Source organism: Hypomesus transpacificus, chromosome 17, assembly GCF_021917145.1.
Source record: "Hypomesus transpacificus isolate Combined female chromosome 17, fHypTra1, whole genome shotgun sequence".
Taxonomy (NCBI): domain Eukaryota; kingdom Metazoa; phylum Chordata; class Actinopteri; order Osmeriformes; family Osmeridae; genus Hypomesus; species Hypomesus transpacificus.
The window spans coordinates 15931720-15954111 of record NC_061076.1 but is presented as its reverse complement, the minus strand read 5'-3'; the positions used below and the strand labels follow the sequence as shown (position 1 = coordinate 15954111).

The following is a 22392-nucleotide window of genomic DNA, read 5'->3' as shown; positions in this document are numbered from 1 at the left end:
AACCATGAGGACAATCATTCATTTTTCTTTCGGGACAAGTCAGGCTTCTTCGTCCGGTATTTTGGGTAGACGCCTACTATAATGTGGACAATCGACCCCTTTGTGCGGCCAACTATGTGCCACAGCAGGCAAAGCCCACCTGAGCAGTTTAGCACAGTGGAGCAGGGCAGGGAGGCACAAGGCTATCCATGTTGCTCAGCGACGAATATCAAGAAAATCAGTTGTGATCCTTTGAGAAAAGACTCTTCATATTATGATTGCAGTTGTGAAATGTCTTGACAAGAGAGTCGGACGGGATGCGCACAGTTGTTTGACACCCGGATAATCACCGTTGCGGGCTTTTGCATTTGGATATACAGTTGTGTCCAAACTTTTGACTGGTACTGTACTTCCATCTAGAAGGATTTTATGGATACATATGACCACACACTAAATGGAGTAACAACCAGGAGTTACTATTTAATGCTCCACCGCCACCTCAAGAGGATTTTATTTGCTTGTGATTTGGATACCATGGATATCTCCATCTCTACTGATTGGATTATCATTTTTGATGGGACCTTTAATTTACTTCAACCCTATTTTTGTCACTGGTTTCGGGATACAGTAAGGAAGACCCTCCAGTGATTCCTACAGTAGGTGGATAAGTATTCAAGTAGCCTACTCTACACCCAGATGGCTACCAATGTTGCTATTTGCCTCAGTGTGGATTTAAATATTTTTTCTGGTTCTGATAATGAGAATTGAATTTTCAGAGGCAAAAAGTTCTGAGATTTTCTTTTAATCTTTGAGTCACAACAAGTGCAACCAGGTGTGCAAGCTGTGCTTTCATGTCAGTCCATCTGGCAGTCAGGGAACAGTCAAGTCTGACAACATAAAGTAGACCACTTAACATGCTTTATTTCAGCATTCAAAATAATTAAAAACATCTCAAATTATTATACATATACAAAATAGGTACAGATCCTCTTGTTTTAATTCCCCAAAGCCATCTGCTTCTCTCGTAATGTCATGATTTTGTTCTATTTTTCTCTTTTCAAATGGTCAAAAACCCTTTGCAAAAAAATAACATGAAAACCAAAAAAAAAAGAAAAAAGAAAAAAAACCTAGGACAGTTAGGGGAAGAAAAAGGAGAACTGCTCAAAGCAATTGGACAAAAAAAAAAGTAATGGGGGGGACAAAAAAATAAAAAACAACAACCAAAAAGTGTCTAAAAGGATGGTAAACAGACTCAACGAGTCCACCCGCTAGCTACACCCGACAGGGCTGTGCGTCTCGCAACTACAGTAACCCTCCCTCAGGCTCACCATCGCCTCAGAAGCATCTGTTACGACTGGACAAGATAACGTTGTACTTTAGCACCGAAGGCCCTGCACACAAGAATGACAACGACACATTAGCACAATACCATCACCCGTGGCAGCAAGGACCTCATTAAGAATAGCACCTATTTCAGCTGTCTCTTTCAACCATACTTCTGCTGTGTAAAATCTAACCGTGTGGGGTCAACCAACACTGGGTAAGGTGGATTTCCTGTTTGAGGTAGCCATTAGATATAAAAAAAAGACGTCAAACCCATGTTTCTGCTGATGTTGCTAGCCTACTTGATGTGACTTGGCGACAGAATAACCACGACAACCGCTCGACCAGGTGGGCACAACAACGAGACACTTCACTGTCAGTTTGACCATTTATTCAACACCTGAAAGTGGTACAAAGCATTGGATTTCTCTTTTTGTTTTTCATTGTCCTTCCGCAGTGGTAAAAAAAAGTCACCTGTTTCGTGATGTTGTTGTCTGTTAACTCCAAGGAGTAGGGGAGAGATTTTACACGTTATAAGTATATATTATTTTCTTGTTGCCAGTGAAACAAATGTCTTCTAAAGTATCCTTGGTGTGTAGATGGTGGTAAAATAGTGGTCCCAAAAAAATCAGCTTGACAACACACGACCTCTGACCTCTGTCCTCTGTGCAGTTTTAGGCAAGTGGACCATTTGAACGGCCAAATGAAATTCTAGGTGGGTGTTTTTGAAATAAAATGCATAGAAAAGGTTTGTTTTAGAGAGATGACTGCTAGAAAAAAAAAACACACATACACACACACAATTTCAAGTCCAGATTTGTGTTTTACAAGAAGCAGACAGGGCCAACTTCGATGCCAAATTCCTGGTTGGGAGCACCAACGTCCATAGGAGCGATGTCAATAATTGGGAGACGAGCTGTTTTCGTTGTCTTGTAGTCGATGACTGTCTTGCCCCATGCACCAGTGTGCGACTGCGGTGAGAAAGAGAGGGGAAAGAAAAAGCGAGATTGAAGCTGATGGCTATGTGGGGGCTGATTCAAACCAGGCACGCACAGTTCATTCACCCTCTCCCCCCCTCATCAACCAAAACTCCTGTTGGGCAACAGTTTCACTCGCTCAACATCCCAAAGCAACTCTGAAGTATCACTGCCCACAGTCAGAGAATACGTGGTAATACAGCCTGGATGTCTGTGTGTGTGCGTGTGTTTACAGTATGTGTGTGTGTGCGTTTACAGCGTGTGTGTTTGTGAAGACAGGCCCCCCCCCCCACGAGAGAGCAAGCGAGCTCCTCACCGTGCAGCCGTCCTCGGTGACGCTGTAGGTGAAGCGGCTGTTGCCCTCGGCCCGGATCTCGATCTCGTTGGAGCCTTGCAGCAGCAGAGCCTTCTTCAGGTTGCCGCTGGCCTGGTCCATGTAGGCGATGCTGTTCTTGCAGTGGTAGGTGATGTTCTGGCTGGCCTCGGTGGCCATCAGGCGCAGGAAGGTCAGCTGGATGTTGACATCCTCAGGCTTGGAGCCTTCGCTGCCGTACTCAAACTGTCCCCGATGAGAAGAGAGGCAGGCAGGGAGGGAGACAGAGAGAAAGTTAGGGCATTTGTGGTTCCCCACAGGCTATTCACATCATGAAGTCATGTCTCAAGCTTGTGTTCTGGGGGACGTCATCATGTGCTTTACTCAGCTTAGCAATTCGGTTTTGTAATTGTCATGCTTTTCGTGGAACTGGCTTCGTGTTTCAACAGAGCTTAAAGTATCGTTTTTTCGCGTGGAAACCATGAACAGGTTTTACTCTGCAAAAGGTTGACATCTAACTGAGTGTGATCAACTTGTTTTTAGATTTTAATCCTATTCAGACTTGTTTCTAGTAAAAACGGCTCATCTAGTGGCTCCACTGAAGTAAACAACACATTCTTTCAAGAAATCTTCTCACGTGAAAAGCCCTGCCTGCGAATGTACCTGTTGTAAGCTTAAGCAAGCTCACAACGAACGCGTCCGCCGTTCAACTCGACTCCCTTTGAGTTCACGTCAGCGGGGGGTGTTGGCAGCCTCACCTGGAAGCCGTCGGTCATGGCCTCTCCGAACCACACGTGCTTCTTCTCCTTGATGTTCTTGCTGGCGTACCAGCTCTTCTTGGGGACATCAGCCTGGCTTGGGTTGACGCACGTCTCTCCAGTCTCCATGTTGCAGTAGACCTTGATGGCGTCCTGTGTGCAGCCCTGGTCGGGGTCGATCCAGTACTGACCTGAGACGAGGAGAAGAGGAGGAGGAGCGATGATCTCTCTAGAAACACCGACAACACACCGACGCGAGGCTTTTCGCTCGCGGATTCAGGGACGGTTCCCACCAGAGGCGTGGGCCGTTCGCGACGAGGGGCGGGGAGGGACTCACCGCTCTTCCAGTCGGGGTGGCACATCTTGAGGTCGCGGCAGGTGCGGGCGGGGTTCTTCCTGGTGCCGTCGGGGCTGCGGATGTTCTCGATCTGCTGGCTCAGGCTCTTCAGGGTGGAGTCCACCTCCAGGTCGCGGTCGCGCATCACGTTGGCGTCGTCGGCGCGGAACATGCGGAAGGGATCGGGGGCCTTCTCCTGGGCGGGCTGAGAGATGAAGCCCATGTCGAATCCGCCTCCGGGGGGGCCGGGAGGTCCTGGGGGTCCGGGGGGGCCGGTGGGTCCCTGGGCGGAGGAGAAGGGAAACACGGGGTAAGCCGAGACAGGAAGGAATTCTCGACGTAAAGAAAACCATGAATCGTAGATGGCGGGAGAGGAAGTTGAAGGGGGAAAAGGAGTGGGAGAAGAAGCAGGGTTTTCAGAGAGGAGGAAGAGGAGGTAGAAAGGGGGCTTACGGCAGGTCCCATCTCTCCACTGCGACCACGGGGTCCAGGGGGTCCGGTTGGGCCGGGCAGACCGCTCATCCCATCCTTACCACCGGCTCCAGCAGAACCAGAAGGTCCCTGGTGATGGAAAACAACAGGTCAGCATACCCGGGTCTAATCCTCCTGAGCACCCCCCCAAAAAAAAATCTTGGACAGAGTGCGTTTGCTCCGAGCGGGTTGTGACGGTGGCGATGAAGCTGCGGGTCACTCACTCTGGGTCCAGCAGGGCCGGAGGATCCAGCGGGTCCTTGCTCTCCGGAGGGTCCCTAGATGCACAGAAGCACCAGAACATGGTTCAGTCACGGGCCGAAGACAGGGAGGCTGTCGTGACTTGTGTGTGAGAGAATACGTGTGGGGATGCGGCGTTTCCGCTTCCGGGAAACCTTGGAGAACTCACAGCGGGTCCGGGTGGTCCCTGCATGCCGGTGAATCCACGGTGTCCCTTCATGCCTCTCTCTCCAGCCTCGCCGGTCTCTCCCTTGTCTCCACGGCCTCCAGCAGATCCCTAGGCCACACGGAGGGACAGCGGTCAACTCAGCAGGGCTCACACATGCTCAGACGGGACACCTGGGAGATCCTCCACATGCTACACCAGGCCGTCTATAACCTATAGTCAGGCTGCTAGTGTGTAGCTGTCTGGGGACAGTGGTAGTGGTAGTAGGGTCACAGATATGTCTGGATGTGGGGGTAGTGGTGGGGTAACAGAGATGGGATACGTACGGCAGGGCCACGAGGACCAGCAGGACCAGCGATGCCAGCAGGGCCGGCAGGACCCTGGAGAGAGAGAGGTAGAGAAAGACAGGGAGAAAGAGAGAGAGAGAGGGAGACGTGTCAGTCGATTCCATCGGTACTCACAGCTTTAGGGCACTTTATTGGACGTGAGCTTGACTGTGTTTGAGCTCCACGTGAGTCTGGACCAGACAGGGGATCCCGTAGGCCCCACGCCCCGCTTGTGGAGGACGGCGGCGGGCTGAGTTAGACCAGGGGGTACTCACAGACTCTCCACGGTCACCAGACTTTCCAGCGGGGCCGACGGGGCCGGGGGCACCAGGGGGTCCAGGGGCACCGGAAGCACCAGCAACGCCACTCTCACCACGGTCTCCCTACACACACACACACAGAGACACACAAGGACAAAAGATGAGCCAGATGATATATATTTAGGGAACCCTTAAATGAATTGAGTACCATGTATAAGTAGCGTGAGGGTGTCATGGATTGGTGTGGAAAGGGATCTGTGACGCTGAGGGGGGTGGCGGAGCAGGGCGACGGTTCGACCGCTCGTCTCTTCTCACCTTGGGTCCAGCAGCACCGTCGCGACCGGCAGCTCCCTCGTTACCGGGGCCTCCCTAGGAAACACAAACGCCGCCCGTCAGTCACGGGCGCCGCCATGGCGACCCTCCGAGCCGCGCCCGTCGGGTGCCGCAGAGACGCGAAGACGGTGATCAGCCGTCACGCACACACACACGGCAGAGCTCCAGCCTGTCCCGGAGGCGGTACCGGAGGGGCGTGTGAGAGGGTGGGTCTTACCTCGCGTCCCGCCTCTCCAGGGGCTCCGGCCAGTCCAGGGGGTCCCATGGGGCCTGGGGGGCCACGCTCGCCTGATGGACCTCCGGGTCCCTGCTTCCCTGGCTCTCCCTATGGGGGGGGGGGGGGGGGGTGCAGAGCAGAGCTGGGTTAGACCCTGGTCCAGATTGCGTGGGATTAGCATTGCTCGATCGTTCCTGGATCTACGGGGCCTGAGCAGGTCAGAGGGGACTCTTGGGGGGTTGAACTCACGGAGACTCCGGCGAGGCCTGGGAATCCGCGCTCTCCTCTCTGTCCGGGCAGACCGACGATACCACGCTGGCCGGCGATACCGTGTGGGCCGGGGATACCAGCGGAGCCCTGCAGGGGGAGACACGGGTCACTGACTCGGCCCCGAGATGCTCTCGAGACACACAGAAACTCTCGACTGATTCCTGTTCGTCAAGTTCAGACCCTGCTCTACCAGGGAGGCTGTGAGCAGAAACCCTGCTCTGCCAGGGGGGCTGTGAGCAGAGACCCTGCTCTGCCAGGGGGGCTGTGAGCAGAGACCCTGCTCTACCAGGGAGGCTGAGAGCAGAGACCCTGCTCTCCCAGGGAGGCTGCGAGCAGAGACCCTGCTCTGCCAGGGGGGCTGTGAGCAGAGACCCTGCTCTGCCAGGGGGGCTGTGAGCAGAGACCCTGCTCTACCAGGGAGGCTGTGAGTACTTACAGGAGCCCCCTCTCCTCCGGGGTTACCCTTCTCTCCCTGGGCGCCTGGGGGTCCTGAAGCTCCGACCTCACCGGGGCGGCCGGCGGGACCGGTCTCTCCGCGGTTACCCTTCTGGCCCTCCTTGCCGGAGGGTCCGGAGGGTCCTGGGGGTCCGCTGTTGCCCTGTGGAGGGGGAGAGGGAGAGAAGTGGTTTGAGAATCCCCCAGTACGATGTGGGGTTAGGGGGGTGACGTTGTTGAGGTAACATGGATGGTTGCGTCTGTGTGCCAGGTGCATGATGGGCAGGGTCGGAGTGTGTATGCGATGGCACGGCAGGAAGTAGTTGTGGGGGATACAGGAAGTACTCACAGATGGGCCAGGAGGTCCAACTCGGCCAGCAGCACCGGGGAAACCAGTTGCACCCTGGCCAGGAAGAGAGGAAGAGAGAGAGAGAAACACTGGTCAGAATACTGACCTCGTCTCTGATAAGATAACATCAGCCACACTTGATTAAAGTACTGCAGGATTATCTTTTGGCAATATGCAGTTGTGAATGAAGGACAATATCCTGCACACATACTGATGTTTATTCAATGATTGATGATCGTTAGATCCCCTGATGTATGTTGAAAAGGATATGCTGTCCCTTAACTGTGGACTGCTTTGGCCACACTGGTTCAACCATAACATTCATGCCCATAAAGCATTTTGAATTTGAATTTCGATACTCACAGGGGGTCCGGCGGCACCGCGTGCTCCCTTGGCTCCGGTGTTTCCAACGGGTCCCTGCGTGGAAAGACAGTCTACAGTCAGCGACCAGAACTCTGGAACAACATCTCACCGGAATCACCAGCATCCAGGATGTGTGGCATTGTGTATGGAGAGGGGGCCCAGAGGGGGCTATGGTTGTGGTCAGGTCGTCGTGTGGTTGTGGTTTACCTGTGGTCCAGCGGGTCCAGTAGCACCAGCGGGGCCGGGGGCCCCAGTCTCGCCCTTAGCACCGTTATCTCCGCTCTCTCCCTTAGCACCGGGCTGGCCGTCAGCGCCCTGGAGGAGGGGGAGAGGACAGAGCGATTACGATCCTCCCTCAAGAGACTCTCTTTTAGGAGAAGTGTCTGTCTTATTTGGTGTCAACCAGAGGTTCAGCCAGTGATATGGATTTGACTTATCAGAATCATTTGTTTACTTAAATAAAATGCAGTTTGGGTAATTTTCTGTTGGAGTAAAATGAGCATTGGGCAACACCCATTCTAATGGCCAATTCTAATTTCACAGGTCAACTGTAGTCAACTGCAGTGTGTTCTTTAGACGGTGTAAATCTGAGAGGAAAGGTGTGTGTGTGTGTGTACTCACGGGTGGTCCAGCGAATCCAGCGGGTCCAGAAGCACCAGCCTCACCACGCTCACCCTGGGGAGGAAGGAGGACGAGGGGTCAGTCAGGAGGGCTGTAGGTCAGACAGCTCATAGCAGCAACGTGGGAACAAACCAACGGAACTTTCCAGAAGGTCATCCTTTCAACCCCCAAGTCGTGGATCTTGCTATTCGCCTTTGTGGAAGTTGAACTATGCGGTGCCGTCTGTTCTCATGTGTGACTTTTCCATGGTGAGCGCTGCGGCCAGTCAGGGTGCCTTTGTGTATGTGGTAGGGTTAGGGCTAGTAATGTTTGAGGTTGTTTCCTGTCCCTAGCGTGTCTGGGTACAGTATCTGAGGTCATTTCCTCTCCTGGGGGATTCTGGGTACAGTATCTGAGGTCATTTCCTCTCCTGGGGGATTCTGGGTACAGTATCTGAGGTCATTTCCTCGCCAGGGGGATTCTGGGTTAATAATCTGAGGTCATTTCCTCGCCAGGGGAATTCTGGGTACGGTATCTGAGGTCATTTCCTCGCCAGGGGGATTCTGGGTACAGTATCTGAGGTCATTTCCTCTCCTGGGGAATTCTGGGTACAGTATCTGAGGTCATTTCCTCTCCCAGGGCAGTCTGGGTACAGTGTGGTGTCGAGGTACTCACAGGGGCACCACGAGCACCAGTAGGGCCCACTGCGCCGGCAGGGCCTCCCTCTCCCTTGTCTCCTGGAGCTCCACCGGGGCCGGGGGGTCCGATGGGGCCGGTCATGCCTCGGATGCCATCCTTACCAGGGGCACCATCAGCACCCTTGCCGCCTTGGTCTCCCTGGACACGAGAGAGGATGAGAGGATTGGTTTAGGAGTCGTCCTCCGGACCAGAGGAGGAGGAGCTGAGGGCAATGGTTACCTGTAGTAACTGTATGTGTGTGTGTCTGTAATGACAGGGTGCGTGTGCGTTTGTGTCTGTAGTGACACGCTGTGTGTGGTGACAACGTGGGTGCCAGCTACTCACTCTGTCTCCCTTGAGTCCGGGCAGGCCAGCGGCTCCGCGTTCACCAGGCATGCCCTGCAGACCAGGGGGTCCCTGGGCTCCGGGTGCACCAGCAGCACCAGCCTCGCCCTGGGGGAGGGAGGGGGAGAGGGAGGGGGGAGGGGGAGAGAGCAGCACATCAGCGCGTGTACGGAGGGAGCAGAGGGGCAGAGCCCGCGTGGTTGCGGTGGTCTCCGCGTGGAGAGGGGTTCGTCCTCCTCACCTTGGCTCCGTCGTTTCCGGCAGAGCCGGGAGATCCGCGGGCACCGGCGGGTCCAGCTGGGCCAGGGGCTCCACGCTCACCGGGGAAACCTCTGTCGCCCTGGGAGAGGGAGGGAGGGCGGCGAGGGAGGGTGGTTGGGGAGAGGAGAGGAAGAGGAAGAGGAGAGGGAGCAGCCAGTTAGCACCACAGCCCAATCGCGTGTCTTCTGGCGACAGAGCCGGCGTGGTGTGTGTCCCCGTGGCTGAACGCTGGGACCAGACTTCCAGCACAGCCAGGGGGGGTGATACTCACTCTGGATCCAGCAGGTCCGGGGGCACCACCTTCGCCGGGCAGACCCTGGAGAGAGACGAGACATCGGCCGGCGTTAGAGGGAACTCACGCGCCGCCACATGACAAACGCGCATCGAAAAGCCTAAGATACTGGCCTCTATAAACACCCGGAAACATTTCTCTTTGAGAAGAAGAATCCGAGACAAGGCAGGACAGAGACAGAGCTCCGTGTTCTCACCTGCTCTCCGGGTTTTCCAGACTCTCCGATGGCTCCTTGGGGTCCGGGGAGACCCTGTTAGGAAAGACACACAGACAGAAGGGGTGTTATTGCTCCTGAAGGGGAACAAAGAAGGCTTGGGATTGGTGGGATTCGGATGGCTCCTTGCTTTGGGATTGGCCTACCTGGAATCCGGCGGGGCCACCAGCTCCCTGCTCTCCTCTCTCTCCAGCGGGTCCCTGAGGGCCAAACGGGAACTCAAGTTAGAGGCTGCAGGTCAGGTGTCCAGGTGTGTGTGTGTGTGGGGGGGGGGAGTACAGGTGAAGTGTCCAGGCGTGTGGTCGACAGGAGACCTGTGGGGGGTGTGATGCGGGGGAGTCGTTGGGAGAACGGCGAGAGTGTTGCATTGTGGGATGCGGGAGGGCGGCGAGCTACGTACGGCAGGTCCGGGGGCACCAGGAGCGCCGACGTCGCCGTCTTTCCCAGGGGCACCCTGGAGGAAGCAGGGCGAGGTTTACCATCAACACAACTAAACGCACTTCTTACGGTACTTCCTGTGGTCTGGATGCCATTTGACACTGTGTGAACGTGTCTTGGCCTGGCCTTGCAGGGAGGGGGTACTTACAACAGCGCCGGTGGGTCCCATCACTCCTCTCTCTCCAGGCTTGCCTCCCTCACCCTATGGGGTACAAGAACAGGGACAGGGACGGTGGTTAGGCTCGGAGCCACTGGGGGGGGGGGAGGGGAGCAGCTGAGGTTCACAGCCCGGCCCAGGAGCGGCGGGGCGTGGTACTCACAGCGGTTCCCTTGGGTCCGGGGAATCCCATGACTCCGGGCTGGCCTCTGGCTCCGACGGGGCCTGGGGGTCCGGGGCGGCCATCTTGACCAGATGCACCCTGTCAGGAGGAGAGAAGGGGAGAAGGGGAGGAAGGGAGGAGAGAGGGAGGGGAGAGAGTCAGGGCTCTGGTGGCAGAGAATGCGACAGGGGTAGATACAGCGTGTGCGCTGTTTGTGCTGGTGCTATTGGAGCAGGACGGATGAGGAACTGGGTGTGGTACTTACAACAGGTCCAGTCTTGCCATCAGGTCCAGGGCTGCCAGGGCTACCAGTCATACCCTGGAGGGCAGGGGAAAGAGAGGGCAAAGGTCAGCCGTGGCATATCCACACATACAGGAAGACGCGCTCACAACTGCAAGAGCTTCTGCTCTCTGGTTATCTTATCAAGCTGGGACACAGAGAGAGAGATTGACACAGACAGACAGGGAGGCAGAGAGAGAGAGAGAGACCGAGATAGACAGAGAGGTAGAGAGAGAGAGAGAGAGAGAGAGAGAGAGAGAGAGAGAGAGAGAGAGAGAGAGAGAGAGAGAGAGAGAGAGAGATTGAGACAGAGAGGTAGAGAGAGAGAGATGCAGGCAGGCAGGCAGACAGACAGACGGATGGAGAGACATTGAGATAGACAGGGAGAGATGGAGGCAGGTAGAAACGAGACTCACCTTAGATCCAGGCATGCCAGCCTCTCCGTTGCGACCAGGCTCACCGGTTGAGCCCTTGGCTCCGACCACGCCGGGAGATCCACGCTCACCAGTGGCACCCTGACGCAGAGAGACAGGACAGTGAGCTCAGAAGTGTGTGTGCGTGTGTGTATATATGTATGTATGTGTGTGTGTGTGTTTGTGTATGGGTGTAAAACTCACTTTGGGGCCACCAGCTCCATCAGCACCAGGGAAACCACGGCTACCAGGGGCACCCTGAAGGAGAAAACACACATTAGACCAGTAACACACTCAGTCTGACCAGGAAATAAACCGTGCCAGCAAGGAACAAAGATGTACTGAGGAAACTCAACAGTTATTCTTGAAGAACTAGTCTACTGAATGTTGTTCCTACAGTGAGATATAGGCTTGTGTCCATGAATGGGAAACTGGGCCATCACCTAAGTGGTTTCCCAGTCACTGGGGAGTATAATAGCTGCCCTCTTGTGGTCAGAGAAGACGCAGCACCAGGAAGTGGGCTTTGGGCTGTAGTCTAATGCAGCTTGATGATAAGCCATGGAGGTTACTATCTGGATAACAGGCTTAGAACAGCTCAGCACATAATCTCTCCATAAAACTATGATCTAATTAGAGATGTGTCAGTTGGCAGCTGCATGTTGTTGTTGTGTCTACACTGGTACTGGTAGCTGTGGAGATGCTTGATGTCAAGGAAGGTGTTGTGTTCAGCAGGAGAGGAGAGAGAGGCGGTTCTGAGAGACACCTTAGATGACCTCTATAGTGGTCGGATTCAGAGAACTTGTGAATAGTGGTGGTCCTTTTGGGGGGGGGGGGGCACGTGTTGGGGTGCTGGGGAAAAAACCCCAAAAGGTGGGGGTGTGGGGCAGACAGATGGCAGGGGGGAGAGAGAGAAGGTGTGTGAGAGAGAGAGACAGAGGGAGACGGAGAGAGAGACAGAGAGAGAGGGTGTGACAGAGGAAGCTCAGTGATAGACTCACGCGCTCTCCGGGGGCTCCTCGGCCACCAGCACCGCCGGGCTCTCCACGGGCACCTCTCTTGCCCTCCTCTCCTGCAGCGCCGGGGGGTCCCTGCACTCCTGGGGCACCCTGGGAGACAAACACACATTTCAGCTCTCCAGGCTCTCAGGTCCAGTTCGGCGGTGAAGGCCAGGTGAAGACCAGGTATACTTACACCCTCTCCCTTGGCTCCAGCCTCACCCTTGGCACCGGGGGCACCAACCTCACCCTGGGAAGGACAAAAAGCACGACGTCAGATGATGACATGAGGGAGACGCGATCCATGTCTGCCACGCCTGCAGCAGTATCGCCTGTGTCTCATCGACAGTTACATCATCTCATCCCTTATTCTGGAGTGAAGATTCAAGACGATGGAGCTAGCTATCCCAAACTCTGGTTAGGCTCCTTAACCCGAGTCCAAGAGTTTATATACTGTGTGTTATGCAACAGTCCCACTCCCCTCATCTACTGGGTGGTCTCTGTACAGAGGCAGGTGTGTTTGATCCAGGTGTGTTTGTGTATACAGGTGTGTGGTACAGGTATGTGTAGTCAGGTGTGTGTGTACAGGTGTGTGGTGTGTGTGTTTAGAGAGGCAGGGTTTGGTCCAAGGTGTGTGGTGTGTAGAGAGGCGGGTGAGGAGGACTCACAGTGTTTCCCTTGGGGCCGGGGGCTCCTCCAGCTCCTGAAGCTCCGGGGGGGCCACGGGGGCCGGGGAAGCCGGGGGCTCCAGCAATACCAGCAGCACCCTGTAGGGGGCAGCGCACACAACACGCACGGTCAGACACGGGACAAGCGCTAACACCTCAAACTAAACTGAAAAAACTGCAAAGAACTTTACTAGGATTTCCTATGTCCAATGTGTCTCAATTATTAAGAGGCTTGTAGCAGAGAGTAAGACAGCCATTAAAGTTGGTAAGAATTGATAATAGTGCAGGAATAACATGACTTGAGCAATCATATGTTGGCCAGAAGAAATCCTAGGCAGCCATCAAGGCTGGATGGGTCAGGGAGAGATATGTAAGGGGTCTACTTGCAGGGGCACAGCCATCAAGGCTGGATAAGTGAGGGAGAGATACAGTTTGTGGGGGGTCTACTTACAGGGGCACCCTTGCCACCAGGATTTCCATCGGCTCCGTTGTTACCCTGTGAGAAGGCAGACAAATCGGACAGGTTAGGAGAATAACATCTTCCCATAGATCCGGTGTTCTAGAAGCTTCTCTGGGTTCTGCTCCCAGGTCCAATAGGGCTCCGGAGGGGAACACTCACGGAAGGTCCAGCAGCGCCAGCTGGTCCGGGGTTCCCAGCCTCTCCACGGGATCCCTGGGGCCCCTCGGAGCCACGGGCACCCTGGGCACCAACCTCTCCCTGTGGGGACCCAAACACAAACCGTCAGCAGAGTTTGAAAACACGAGTTTGCTGAGGTCATGCCCAGGAGAGGGGGAGGAGGAGAGGAGGGGAGAGGGGAGGTGCGTGTGAGGGCAGGTGTGAGGGGAGGAGAGAGGGCTTTACCTTGGCTCCGGGGCCACCGGGGAATCCAGCGGGACCTGAAGGACCGGTGGGGCCCTGGGGAAGACAACAGGACATTAGAACATGGACGGGACCGCCATTAGATACACGTGGCTGGGATAAAGCGACATGATCCCAACGTGAACAATGTGACTGTGGTATCTGGTAGGAAAACAATGTGACTGTGGTATCTGTGGTAAGAAAGCATGCAGTGGGGTGTGTATCTGAATGTGGGTGTCTGATGAATGGATGTAACACAGTGGGCATTGAGGCATCATGGTGAAGGAATAGAACAGGTGTGCAGGTGTCGGAGCGTTTGTAAGTGCATCATGGTGATTGGTGATTGGACAGGTGATTGGACAGGTGATTGGACAGGTGATTGGACAGGTACTTACAGGGGGTCCGGCAGCACCAGCAGCACCATCATTACCACGGGCACCCTGCAGGAGAGAGAGGGGAGGGAAAGAACCTGGGTCAGAGCCAACTACAGATCCCACAATCCTCGGTCCTGGAGACTGGCCCACAGATCCTTACAGATTGCACATAGTTGGGCCTAATGCCCGACCAAGCCAAATTTACAGGGGGACGTTTCATTCAGCGCAAAACAGGTGTAGTGGACTGAGTGGTAGACAGTAGTCTGTCTCGATGCAGGGTATAGTTTGCTTGGTATGTTTGTCTACCACTGTGTGTATTTGGGTGATGGTGTTGGGGTGGGGCGTAGGGCTTGGTCATGGTTCTAGGGGGGTCAGTGATTCTGGGGGGGTGATGGTGTTGGGCTGTGTGAGGGTTGGGGCAGAGGGCAGAGGGCGTGGTCAGGGTTCTGGGGGGGTCAGTGTTTCTGGGGGGGACTCACAGCAGCTCCGTTGGGACCGGCACGGCCTCTCTCACCAGGAAGACCACGGGGACCCTGCAGGACGGAGAGAACGAAGGAAGAGATGAAGAAAAGCAGAGAAAGAGAACGTGGTTTAGCCAGTGCACAGGTCATACACCTGGGATACAGCCTCACAGAAAACGACTCCGTTCGTTCGGACTGTGGCTTGACTGATACGGCTGCTTCAAGACTGCTGAACGGCTAACTAGTAGGCTAATCATCATTTGAAAACGATATTTCTGCAGGTGGGTTTCACTTACCATGGCTCCGGGAGTTCCGTTCTCACCAGGTGAACCACCCTCTCCCTAGGGGGACAGACGAACAGGTGAGCGCATGGAGGGGGACGAGTGAGAAGACAGAGAGGACGCGTGTCTTTTGTCTGTCGGGAGGTGAAGGAAGAGAGGTCCTTACCTTGGGACCAGCGGGGCCACCGTCTCCCTTGGCTCCATCCAGACCGCTGAATCCCTGGAGGGGGAGAGGAGAGAGGGGAGGGGGGAGAGAGGGGAGAGGGAGACCGTATGGTGTGGTTAGAAGAGGGGGGGTCGTGGTGGTGGAGTGTGTCTCCGCTGCGTTCTCAGTGTTGATGGTGAGGGCGGCGGCCATTTTGGGGATTGCGACTCACTCTGTGTCCCTTGATGCCGGGCAGACCGGGGGTTCCGGGGAATCCACGAGCTCCCTGGAGAACAAGACACGAAGAGAGAGAGAGAGAATAGAGAGAGAGAGAGACACACAAAGAGAGAACGAGAGAGCATGTGAGAAAACTGCGAGAGGATTGACTACCAGAGCGATGAAAGACAACACAAGCTCCAAGATTCCTGTGCCTGGTTAGCTGCGTGTGAGCGCAAGGCAGGGACCTGGACACTCACCTGAGGGCCGGAGGGTCCGCGCTCGCCTCCACGACCAGGCTTGCCAGACTCACCCTGCAGGGAGGGAAATAGTCAGGAGAGGGAGAAGGAGAGGAAGAAAGACAAAAATACACGTTATTTCTGCTTCCACGTTGTCCCAAGTAAACAAGAGCGAACTTGCTGGTTGCACCTAAAAACAAGATGGCAGACTCACGGAATTCTTCTCCCAGACTTCTCTGTATGGTATACTTTGTAAGGACTGTGGGCTAGCTCACGACAGCAGATCTAACAGGGGTGCCAGTCTAACCACAAATTATAGCTTTCTTTACAGGCTTAAAAAGAACATTATTGGTTGACTGGCTGACTGACAGGAAGCTGAGCGTAGATTGGCGGGGGAGTAAAAAGGGTTAGTTTCCAAGGATATACATATACTATTCTGGAGTGTGTGGAAGGTAGGACTCTTAATTGCTTTGTTTTTAAACTCTTATGCGTAAGGAGGAAGTGGTCATGGGGTAAGGAGGAAGGGAGGAGGAAGTGGTCATGGGGTGAGGAGGAAGTGGTCATATGTTGAGGAGAAAGGTAGGCTGGTGGACTTACATCCTCTCCGTTCTTCCCTGGTGGTCCAGCAGCTCCACGAGGACCCATGGGACCCTGTAAAAGACAAAACATCGGCTCAGTGTGTGTGTGTGTGTGTGTGTGTGTGTGTGTCTGTGTGTGTGTGTGTGCTACACGATTTGGATGGTGGATTGGCCAAAAATATGAAAATACTCTCTTGTTAGAGAAATATTCACAATCAGCCAGGCCAGTGAGCCAAAGAAAGCGATGACTGTTGTCTGTAAATATCTGAACTGTGTGTGACCTACATCGACGACCCCGTGAACTTTGGGACTTGATTGACACCGTGTGTATTTTCAACTCAATTTCCCAGGAGGCATAAACCTCATATTGGCTGATGTGTGTTAATGACATGTCAGTATGAGTGTGTTGTCAAGCAGCATTCATGTGTGATACTTACAGAAGCACCAGCCTCTCCAGGCTCACCTGGGGGACCCGTAAAACCTTGAGGTCCCTGTAGGGGGCGACAGAGAGACCAGGTCAGTACCCAAAGCACAACGTTGTGGTGCGTTTACATAGGGGAGGTTTATATGTGCTGGTGTCCATTATGGGATAAAGTATTTAGGTCAGACAAAGTTTAGATTATGAGCCTTGTACCTAATAAAATGACATGAGTAAAGTCAAACAATTACCATTTAAGGCGAGAAAGTTCTCCAAATGTATTTCAAAATGTAGAAAGTTTGGCTAATATCAATCTAAATATATTCATGTAATTCATCCGAAAAGATGTTGAAATTTCACAACTACTGTAAATACATGCATACAACCATATATAGATGGTCAATTTGACAACAAAACATTTCAACTTTTCATTTCCTTTTTAACTCATCTTATGTGTATCTTGTAAATACGTGAGGAAGAAGTGGTCATGTGATCAGGAGGAAGTGGTTATGTGGTAAAGAGGAAGTGAAAAGGAAGTGGTCATGAGTTCAGAAAGAAGTGAGGAGAAAGTGTTTTCATTAGGTCATGAAGAAGTGAGAATTATGTGGGCATGACGTAAGGAGGAAGTGGTCATGAGGTAAGGAGGAAGTTAGGAGGAAGAGGTTATGGGGTCAGAAAAAGGTGAGAGGTAACTGGTCATGAGGTAAGGAGGAAGGGAGGAGGAAGTGGTCATGGAGTAAGGAGGAAGGAAGGAGGAAGTGGTCATGGAGTAAGGAGGAAATGGAAGAATACTCACGCTAGCACCAGGAGATCCAGGAGGGCCACGGGGACCCAGGGGACCCTGTCAATCAAAATGCAAAAGGGGAGGAGTCAAAATAGGTGACAACTCACAAAATACCACAGAGGAAGCCAGAAATACAAATGCGGACACGGAAATGTGTTGAGAGCAGTGAATCCCTTCTCATTCATGCCATGTATTATATCTACTTGAGTCAGAATCCTTGAGATTAGGTTTAGGGCAAGGGGTGGGGCTAAGAAGGGAATATGCCCTGTGCACAGCACAGTGACTGCAGTTAAATGAAGGACAATGTGCTTCTACCTCTCTGTGTTGCAGTCGCTACCTTGGACAGTGTGATTCGTATGGCAACACGTGTAGCTTAGCATAGCGTGACTGGTATTACTGCATGGGATCCTGTGTGTGGTGTGGGTGTCGTACCATTGGGCCTGGCACAGGCATGGCACCAGACTTCTCATCAAAACCACCAGACATCTGAGGAGAAAAGTTCTGTAGGAGAGAGACACACGCACAGAGACAGAGAGAGGTGAGAGAGAGGGGGAGAGAGAGAGGGACACAGGGAGGGAGAGAGACAGAGACAGAGACAGAGAGAGGAGAGAGAGGGAGGGAGGGGGGGTTAATAATCAGTCATATACTTAATTTCCATGGCTACATTTGTAAGTTGTACCCATTCTCCTGTCTCTACAGCCACATCTAAGGATGTTCCAGCAAAACAAAGCAATGTAAGATAATCATGGTTTCAGAGCTCTGTCCTTCTGTCACCACCTCGCTGACTGCAGTCCACTTTCTCCGGTGATGCACTGCATGCTAATAAAGATTGTATTAGCTCCTGTCCTACAGGATTTACAAATCAGCTTCATATCATAAACAGACATTTGCTGTGCTGGTGCTGGAAAGATTTTGGAGTATTTCATATTTTTTTATAGAGATCAGCAAGATTTCCATTAAGCTGGAAATACTATCAATCAAACCGTCAGCTTGGCTCTGGTACGCTTCCAGTTTTTTTCCCCCTCTCTCTTTTTTGGCAAAGATACAGATCTCTGACTTTGAACTCATGACCTTTTGAACTTGAGACTGATCTGGGACCTGTGTCAAGTGGCCCCATACATGTATTTCCATGGACCTTAAATATGCACTGATCTGAGTTCAGCTCCCCAGCCTTGTAAATGTGTAAATCACTAACCCACCCAGGTTTGAAATACTTGCCAACCTCCAATTACCAACCCAACCCTTTAACTCAAGTCCAAAGTGACAGCAGGTCAGTGTTTAGAGTCAAACATGCCCGTTAGCACTGAGAGCATTTCTGATCCAGCAAATAGGCTGATCCTCATCAGCCCAGTGCTCACAGCGGGACACAGATAGCTCCTGGTTTAGGGTGAGTAGAACCCTCTCTCCTCCTACTCTACGTAGCTCCAGACCAGGATGCGTCCGGCCAGGCATACTTACTCCGCCAAGGCCTGGGGGGCCAGGGGGGCCTGGGGGTCCAGGCAGGCCAGGCTGGCCGGGGATTCCATCGTTACCGGGCAAACCAGGAAGACCCTGTGGACAGGAGGGAAGACATGGAACAGTCAGCTGCGAGTCATCAGGAGTCATCTCACAGACAGTCTGTGTGCACTGTGGGTTCAGGAAGGAATGAGGCCAGTCGATGGATACGAGATCAGACTACAACAGATATAGAGGTACTGCACTGCATTTGGGACTTGAGTTCTTTTCTGATCATGAACTCTGATCGACTGAATCTCGACGGAGAGACGTCAAGGAATCAGACAAATGAAGCTGGTGAAGCGTGGTACAGGAGAGGGCCAGACAGGGCCCTGTGGTCAAGAGCTACAACTGGGTTTGTCTATGACTTGATGCTAAGCGGTTTCATTGCAGTCAGTTTAAGATACATTATTAACATTTTTTGTAAAAAACACCAAGATTGTAGCCACTGAAAAGCTAAAATAATGTCTTAACAGTACTCAAAACAACAACTAACCAGGGGAAGTTGGGAGCTCCATTAACTCTGATATCATATCAGATATGATACCCAACTCTTGACAGAAAGAAAGCCATACTCAGATTAAAATTCTTAATACTGTGGCTCTTAACCTGGTGTTAATGATGATATAGCTTCATGTTTAAGCATCCATTGAACAATTATTTACAAAAATGTAACAGTGAAAGGAAAGGAAATGCAACTAGCAATACACTACAGCTACATCTGAATATTTAAAACCGGTAACCGACAGTTTGATAACCGACAGTTACCAAACTGTCCACAGATAGTTCTACTTCTGGAGTTCTGATACAAAACTTGATTTGCCAATCTCTAAGCAGTACCAACAACTCAAGTATTCAGGACCAGAGGCCTGTGTTCTAGATGTTGAGCTAAGGCTCTCTACCCCACAAAGAAAACGTAGCAAGTAGCGTAACATTGGGGTTATCAGCAACCAATCACCACCTGATTAGTAAAAACATCACAAACATGAGCTGGTGGAGAACAAGGAAGTGAACGTACTCTGTCTCCCTTGGCTCCGCGGTCTCCCTTGGGTCCCTGGAAGAAACAGAATGTTGGCATTAGGTCAAAACTGGGAAATCAATGAATTATACATAACACATACTATAAAAATTGTAAAAAAAAGAACGCAAATGGCATAGTAAACAAAAGAGCATGTGCATGTGTAAAGTATTTGGACTGATATCTCCTGATTATGTGTTAAAGCCGTTGGAAACCTTTTTGACAAAATGAAAGAAAAAAAAACAAACATTTACCTCAACTTGTCCTTGATCCTCGAAGCCTACAGATGATAACAGGAAAGTAAATTGTTAAAATTGTTTAAATGACTTATCACTTAACAGTCTCAAACTAAATTTGATTTAGCCTAATCTTAAATCTTAAAAGTGTTAGCCTACAATTAGCAACTTTCCAGGGCAGGTCATGATTATAATGATATATTATTGGGGAGAATTATTTAGCTTCCAAATGTTTGATTTGGGATTATGTTCATATGAATATCCAGAAAATAACTAGGTTTTGCTAGGTCTGCAATTTAGAAATCAATCAAATTTGGAAGATATTAAAGTGCAAAACCCCAGACTGCATCTATGTCAGAATGAGCCCAACTAGTTTGAGTTGGGGTCAATGCCTCTTATTCATTTCTCTGTTATTTTTGTTTTGAAAATGTAATCACTTTTCATCACTGCCTGAATTTAAACTGAATTGACCCCAATTCTGTTGTAAATATTCCGTCCAATTTCAGGAAAATTCGAAAAATGATGACTGGATTGAAAATAAATCCAAGTTTATTCCATGATTACAATCCAGGTGATGCTCTCGACCACCCTCTGAAGCATAGAGGCTTTAAGATTAGCTGAGGCCTAAAGTGCAGTTGCAGTCCATTGCAGAGGCCGTTGACTCATAACCGGAATTAAACCGTCGTACCATCATCGGGGCAGATGGGGCAGCATTCGTCGTGGGGGATCACTGGATTGGGGCAGTCAGATGTGTCCTCGCAGATAACCTCGTCGCACATGACGGTGCCGCTGTCACAGACGCAGATTTGGCATGGCTCTGGTTTCCAGACATCTCTATCGTTGTAGACCTGACCGTCCAACGTACAGCTGCCGCCGGCGCCTAGCGGGAGGGCAGAAAGGGCAATGTAAGTAAATATCAGTAATTTGGTGATCACACAAACTCAAATTTAAAATCAGGACAAGGCAAATGCTGAACTCATTGGAACCCAATTCGTGATTACCATTGCTGAAATTGCCACGTTGTTTAAAATTAGACTGTACAAAGTAAAATAATTCCCAATGCCAAAATCCCACAGCGGCTAAGTGGAAAGCTTCCACGTCCCCTTTTCTCTTCTTCAGATTCTACAATAATTGAAAACTGTCGGCTTGGCAAGGACTGCCATTTTTCCCTCAGTGGAAAGTTCGCGAAGTCCGCATGTGTTCTCAATTATCATGAAAAAAAGTGTTTAGTGAGGGGAGGGGGCGATCGTCAACCAGCCAGATGTGGAACTTTCTAACGTTGACCACAGGGCGGCGCTGCAAGACCACTGGAGGCAGTGAACATCTGTACGCCCAGATGCACAAAATGATTTTGACAAAAGATTTGGAAAACATAATTTGTGATTCCCTATCGTCTACATTTTGTTATACCCATCTTTCTAAAGTTAAATACCATTCACAAACAAACCTATATTTTTGGTCAAATGAATGGATGTGTTGGCATTTACATATCGTCTAGCTTACGTTTAGGTCACCATGTATCTTAAACCTGTCAGAACCAAAGCAACACGTTTTCATTATTATTTAAAAGTAATTGGATTTAATGATGCCCTGGGTAAAGGGAGAGGATGGAAAACTCAAGGTCGACTGTTTTCATGGGGAAAGAATGAGCCTGCGGCTCAACTTGGCCAACTCACATTTGGCCTCGAGCAAGGACTGGCTGCGTCATAACTCGATACCATATACCTTCAATGTCAGTAAGCAGGCAATGTATGTTTTACATCTAGTGCATGTTATTCCCATCCATAGATGGAAGATTGGTGGCTATTCTTGATGGGAATACCGTTCACTAGCATCATTCAGTACACCTCAGTCAAAGCTTCCAGCTGCTAAAATAAGTAGCTTCGGGACATCTGTTCGGAGCTGAGAAAAAGTGAGGCGCGTGTATCAACTCGTTCCACAGGCAGCGTGCATGGGAGTGAAGGCCCAGAGTCAACGATGTGCAGCTCGAGCTGCAAGAGCTTTCCTTTGTGAATAGTATGTCGGAAAGCATGTCAAAGTAAACTGAATAACAATTGACCACATAAAGGTGAGTATACTATCATAAATGAAAGACCTCGCTGCAGCCCACAACAAACTCGGTTAGACCCGTTCTCTCTAAGCATCTCATTGCATGCCTTTCCACAATAGCATCGCCAGACGAAACAAGAAAACACCCCCCAAAAAGTGTCACTTACGATCGTCCTCGCCTTGTCCTCTTGCCACAAGCACTGTTGCGCCGAGCAACAGCGCTAACCGAATATCCACAAAGCTGAACATGTCTAAATATTAGACATGTAGACTCTTTGAGGCAAGGGAAAGTTCTTTGTTTTCCTTTAGACTCCAATCATACAAGGTAGGGTCCGGTCTTCTGTATCTCCAATCCAGACCCCAGCAGAAAACTCCCTACTGCCTACAGAAAGTTTTTGCCCAGGCTTATATATGCCTAAATTGTGGGGAGGTGCTGGGTGCACCAGCAAACTCCAACATGCTCACGTTCATGCTGAAGTTCCCTCCTTCCATCAGAGCGGTGGGCTGGATTAGCCCTTTTTTTCACTCAAAACGCAGGAAACTTGATCTTTCCAGCACAAAAAAAGGTGAAGGTTTAGTCTATCCTGTTTCAGATGGACGAACGACCATAACGTCTCCA

General features: G+C 51.4%; 2 protein-coding genes across 2 annotated transcripts in view; both read right to left on the bottom strand.

The window, feature by feature from the left end:
• LOC124479583 overlaps nucleotides 1-22392 on the bottom strand; it is a 272624-nt gene that overhangs the window by 30942 nt on the left and 219290 nt on the right.
• On the bottom strand, nucleotides 881-22172 carry col1a1a (collagen, type I, alpha 1a). Its single transcript, XM_047038387.1, has 50 exons — nucleotides 21941-22172; nucleotides 20413-20604; nucleotides 19743-19768; nucleotides 19489-19524; nucleotides 18435-18527; nucleotides 17409-17477; nucleotides 16989-17033; nucleotides 16212-16265; nucleotides 15794-15847; nucleotides 15218-15271; nucleotides 14974-15027; nucleotides 14763-14816; nucleotides 14612-14656; nucleotides 14334-14387; nucleotides 13876-13920; nucleotides 13484-13537; nucleotides 13241-13339; nucleotides 13073-13117; nucleotides 12622-12720; nucleotides 12150-12203; nucleotides 11957-12064; nucleotides 11163-11216; nucleotides 10962-11060; nucleotides 10531-10584; nucleotides 10266-10364; nucleotides 10094-10147; nucleotides 9908-9961; nucleotides 9654-9707; nucleotides 9490-9543; nucleotides 9273-9317; nucleotides 8982-9080; nucleotides 8741-8848; nucleotides 8393-8554; nucleotides 7739-7792; nucleotides 7325-7432; nucleotides 7118-7171; nucleotides 6755-6808; nucleotides 6407-6568; nucleotides 5950-6057; nucleotides 5701-5808; nucleotides 5466-5519; nucleotides 5166-5273; nucleotides 4891-4944; nucleotides 4568-4675; nucleotides 4383-4436; nucleotides 4141-4248; nucleotides 3688-3970; nucleotides 3351-3541; nucleotides 2596-2838; nucleotides 881-2273 (listed from the first exon to the last, which is right to left on the bottom strand). The coding sequence occupies exons 1-50, from the start codon at nucleotides 22020-22022 to the stop codon at nucleotides 2127-2129; spliced, it is 4350 nt and encodes a 1449-aa protein (XP_046894343.1). The 5' UTR covers nucleotides 22023-22172; the 3' UTR covers nucleotides 881-2126.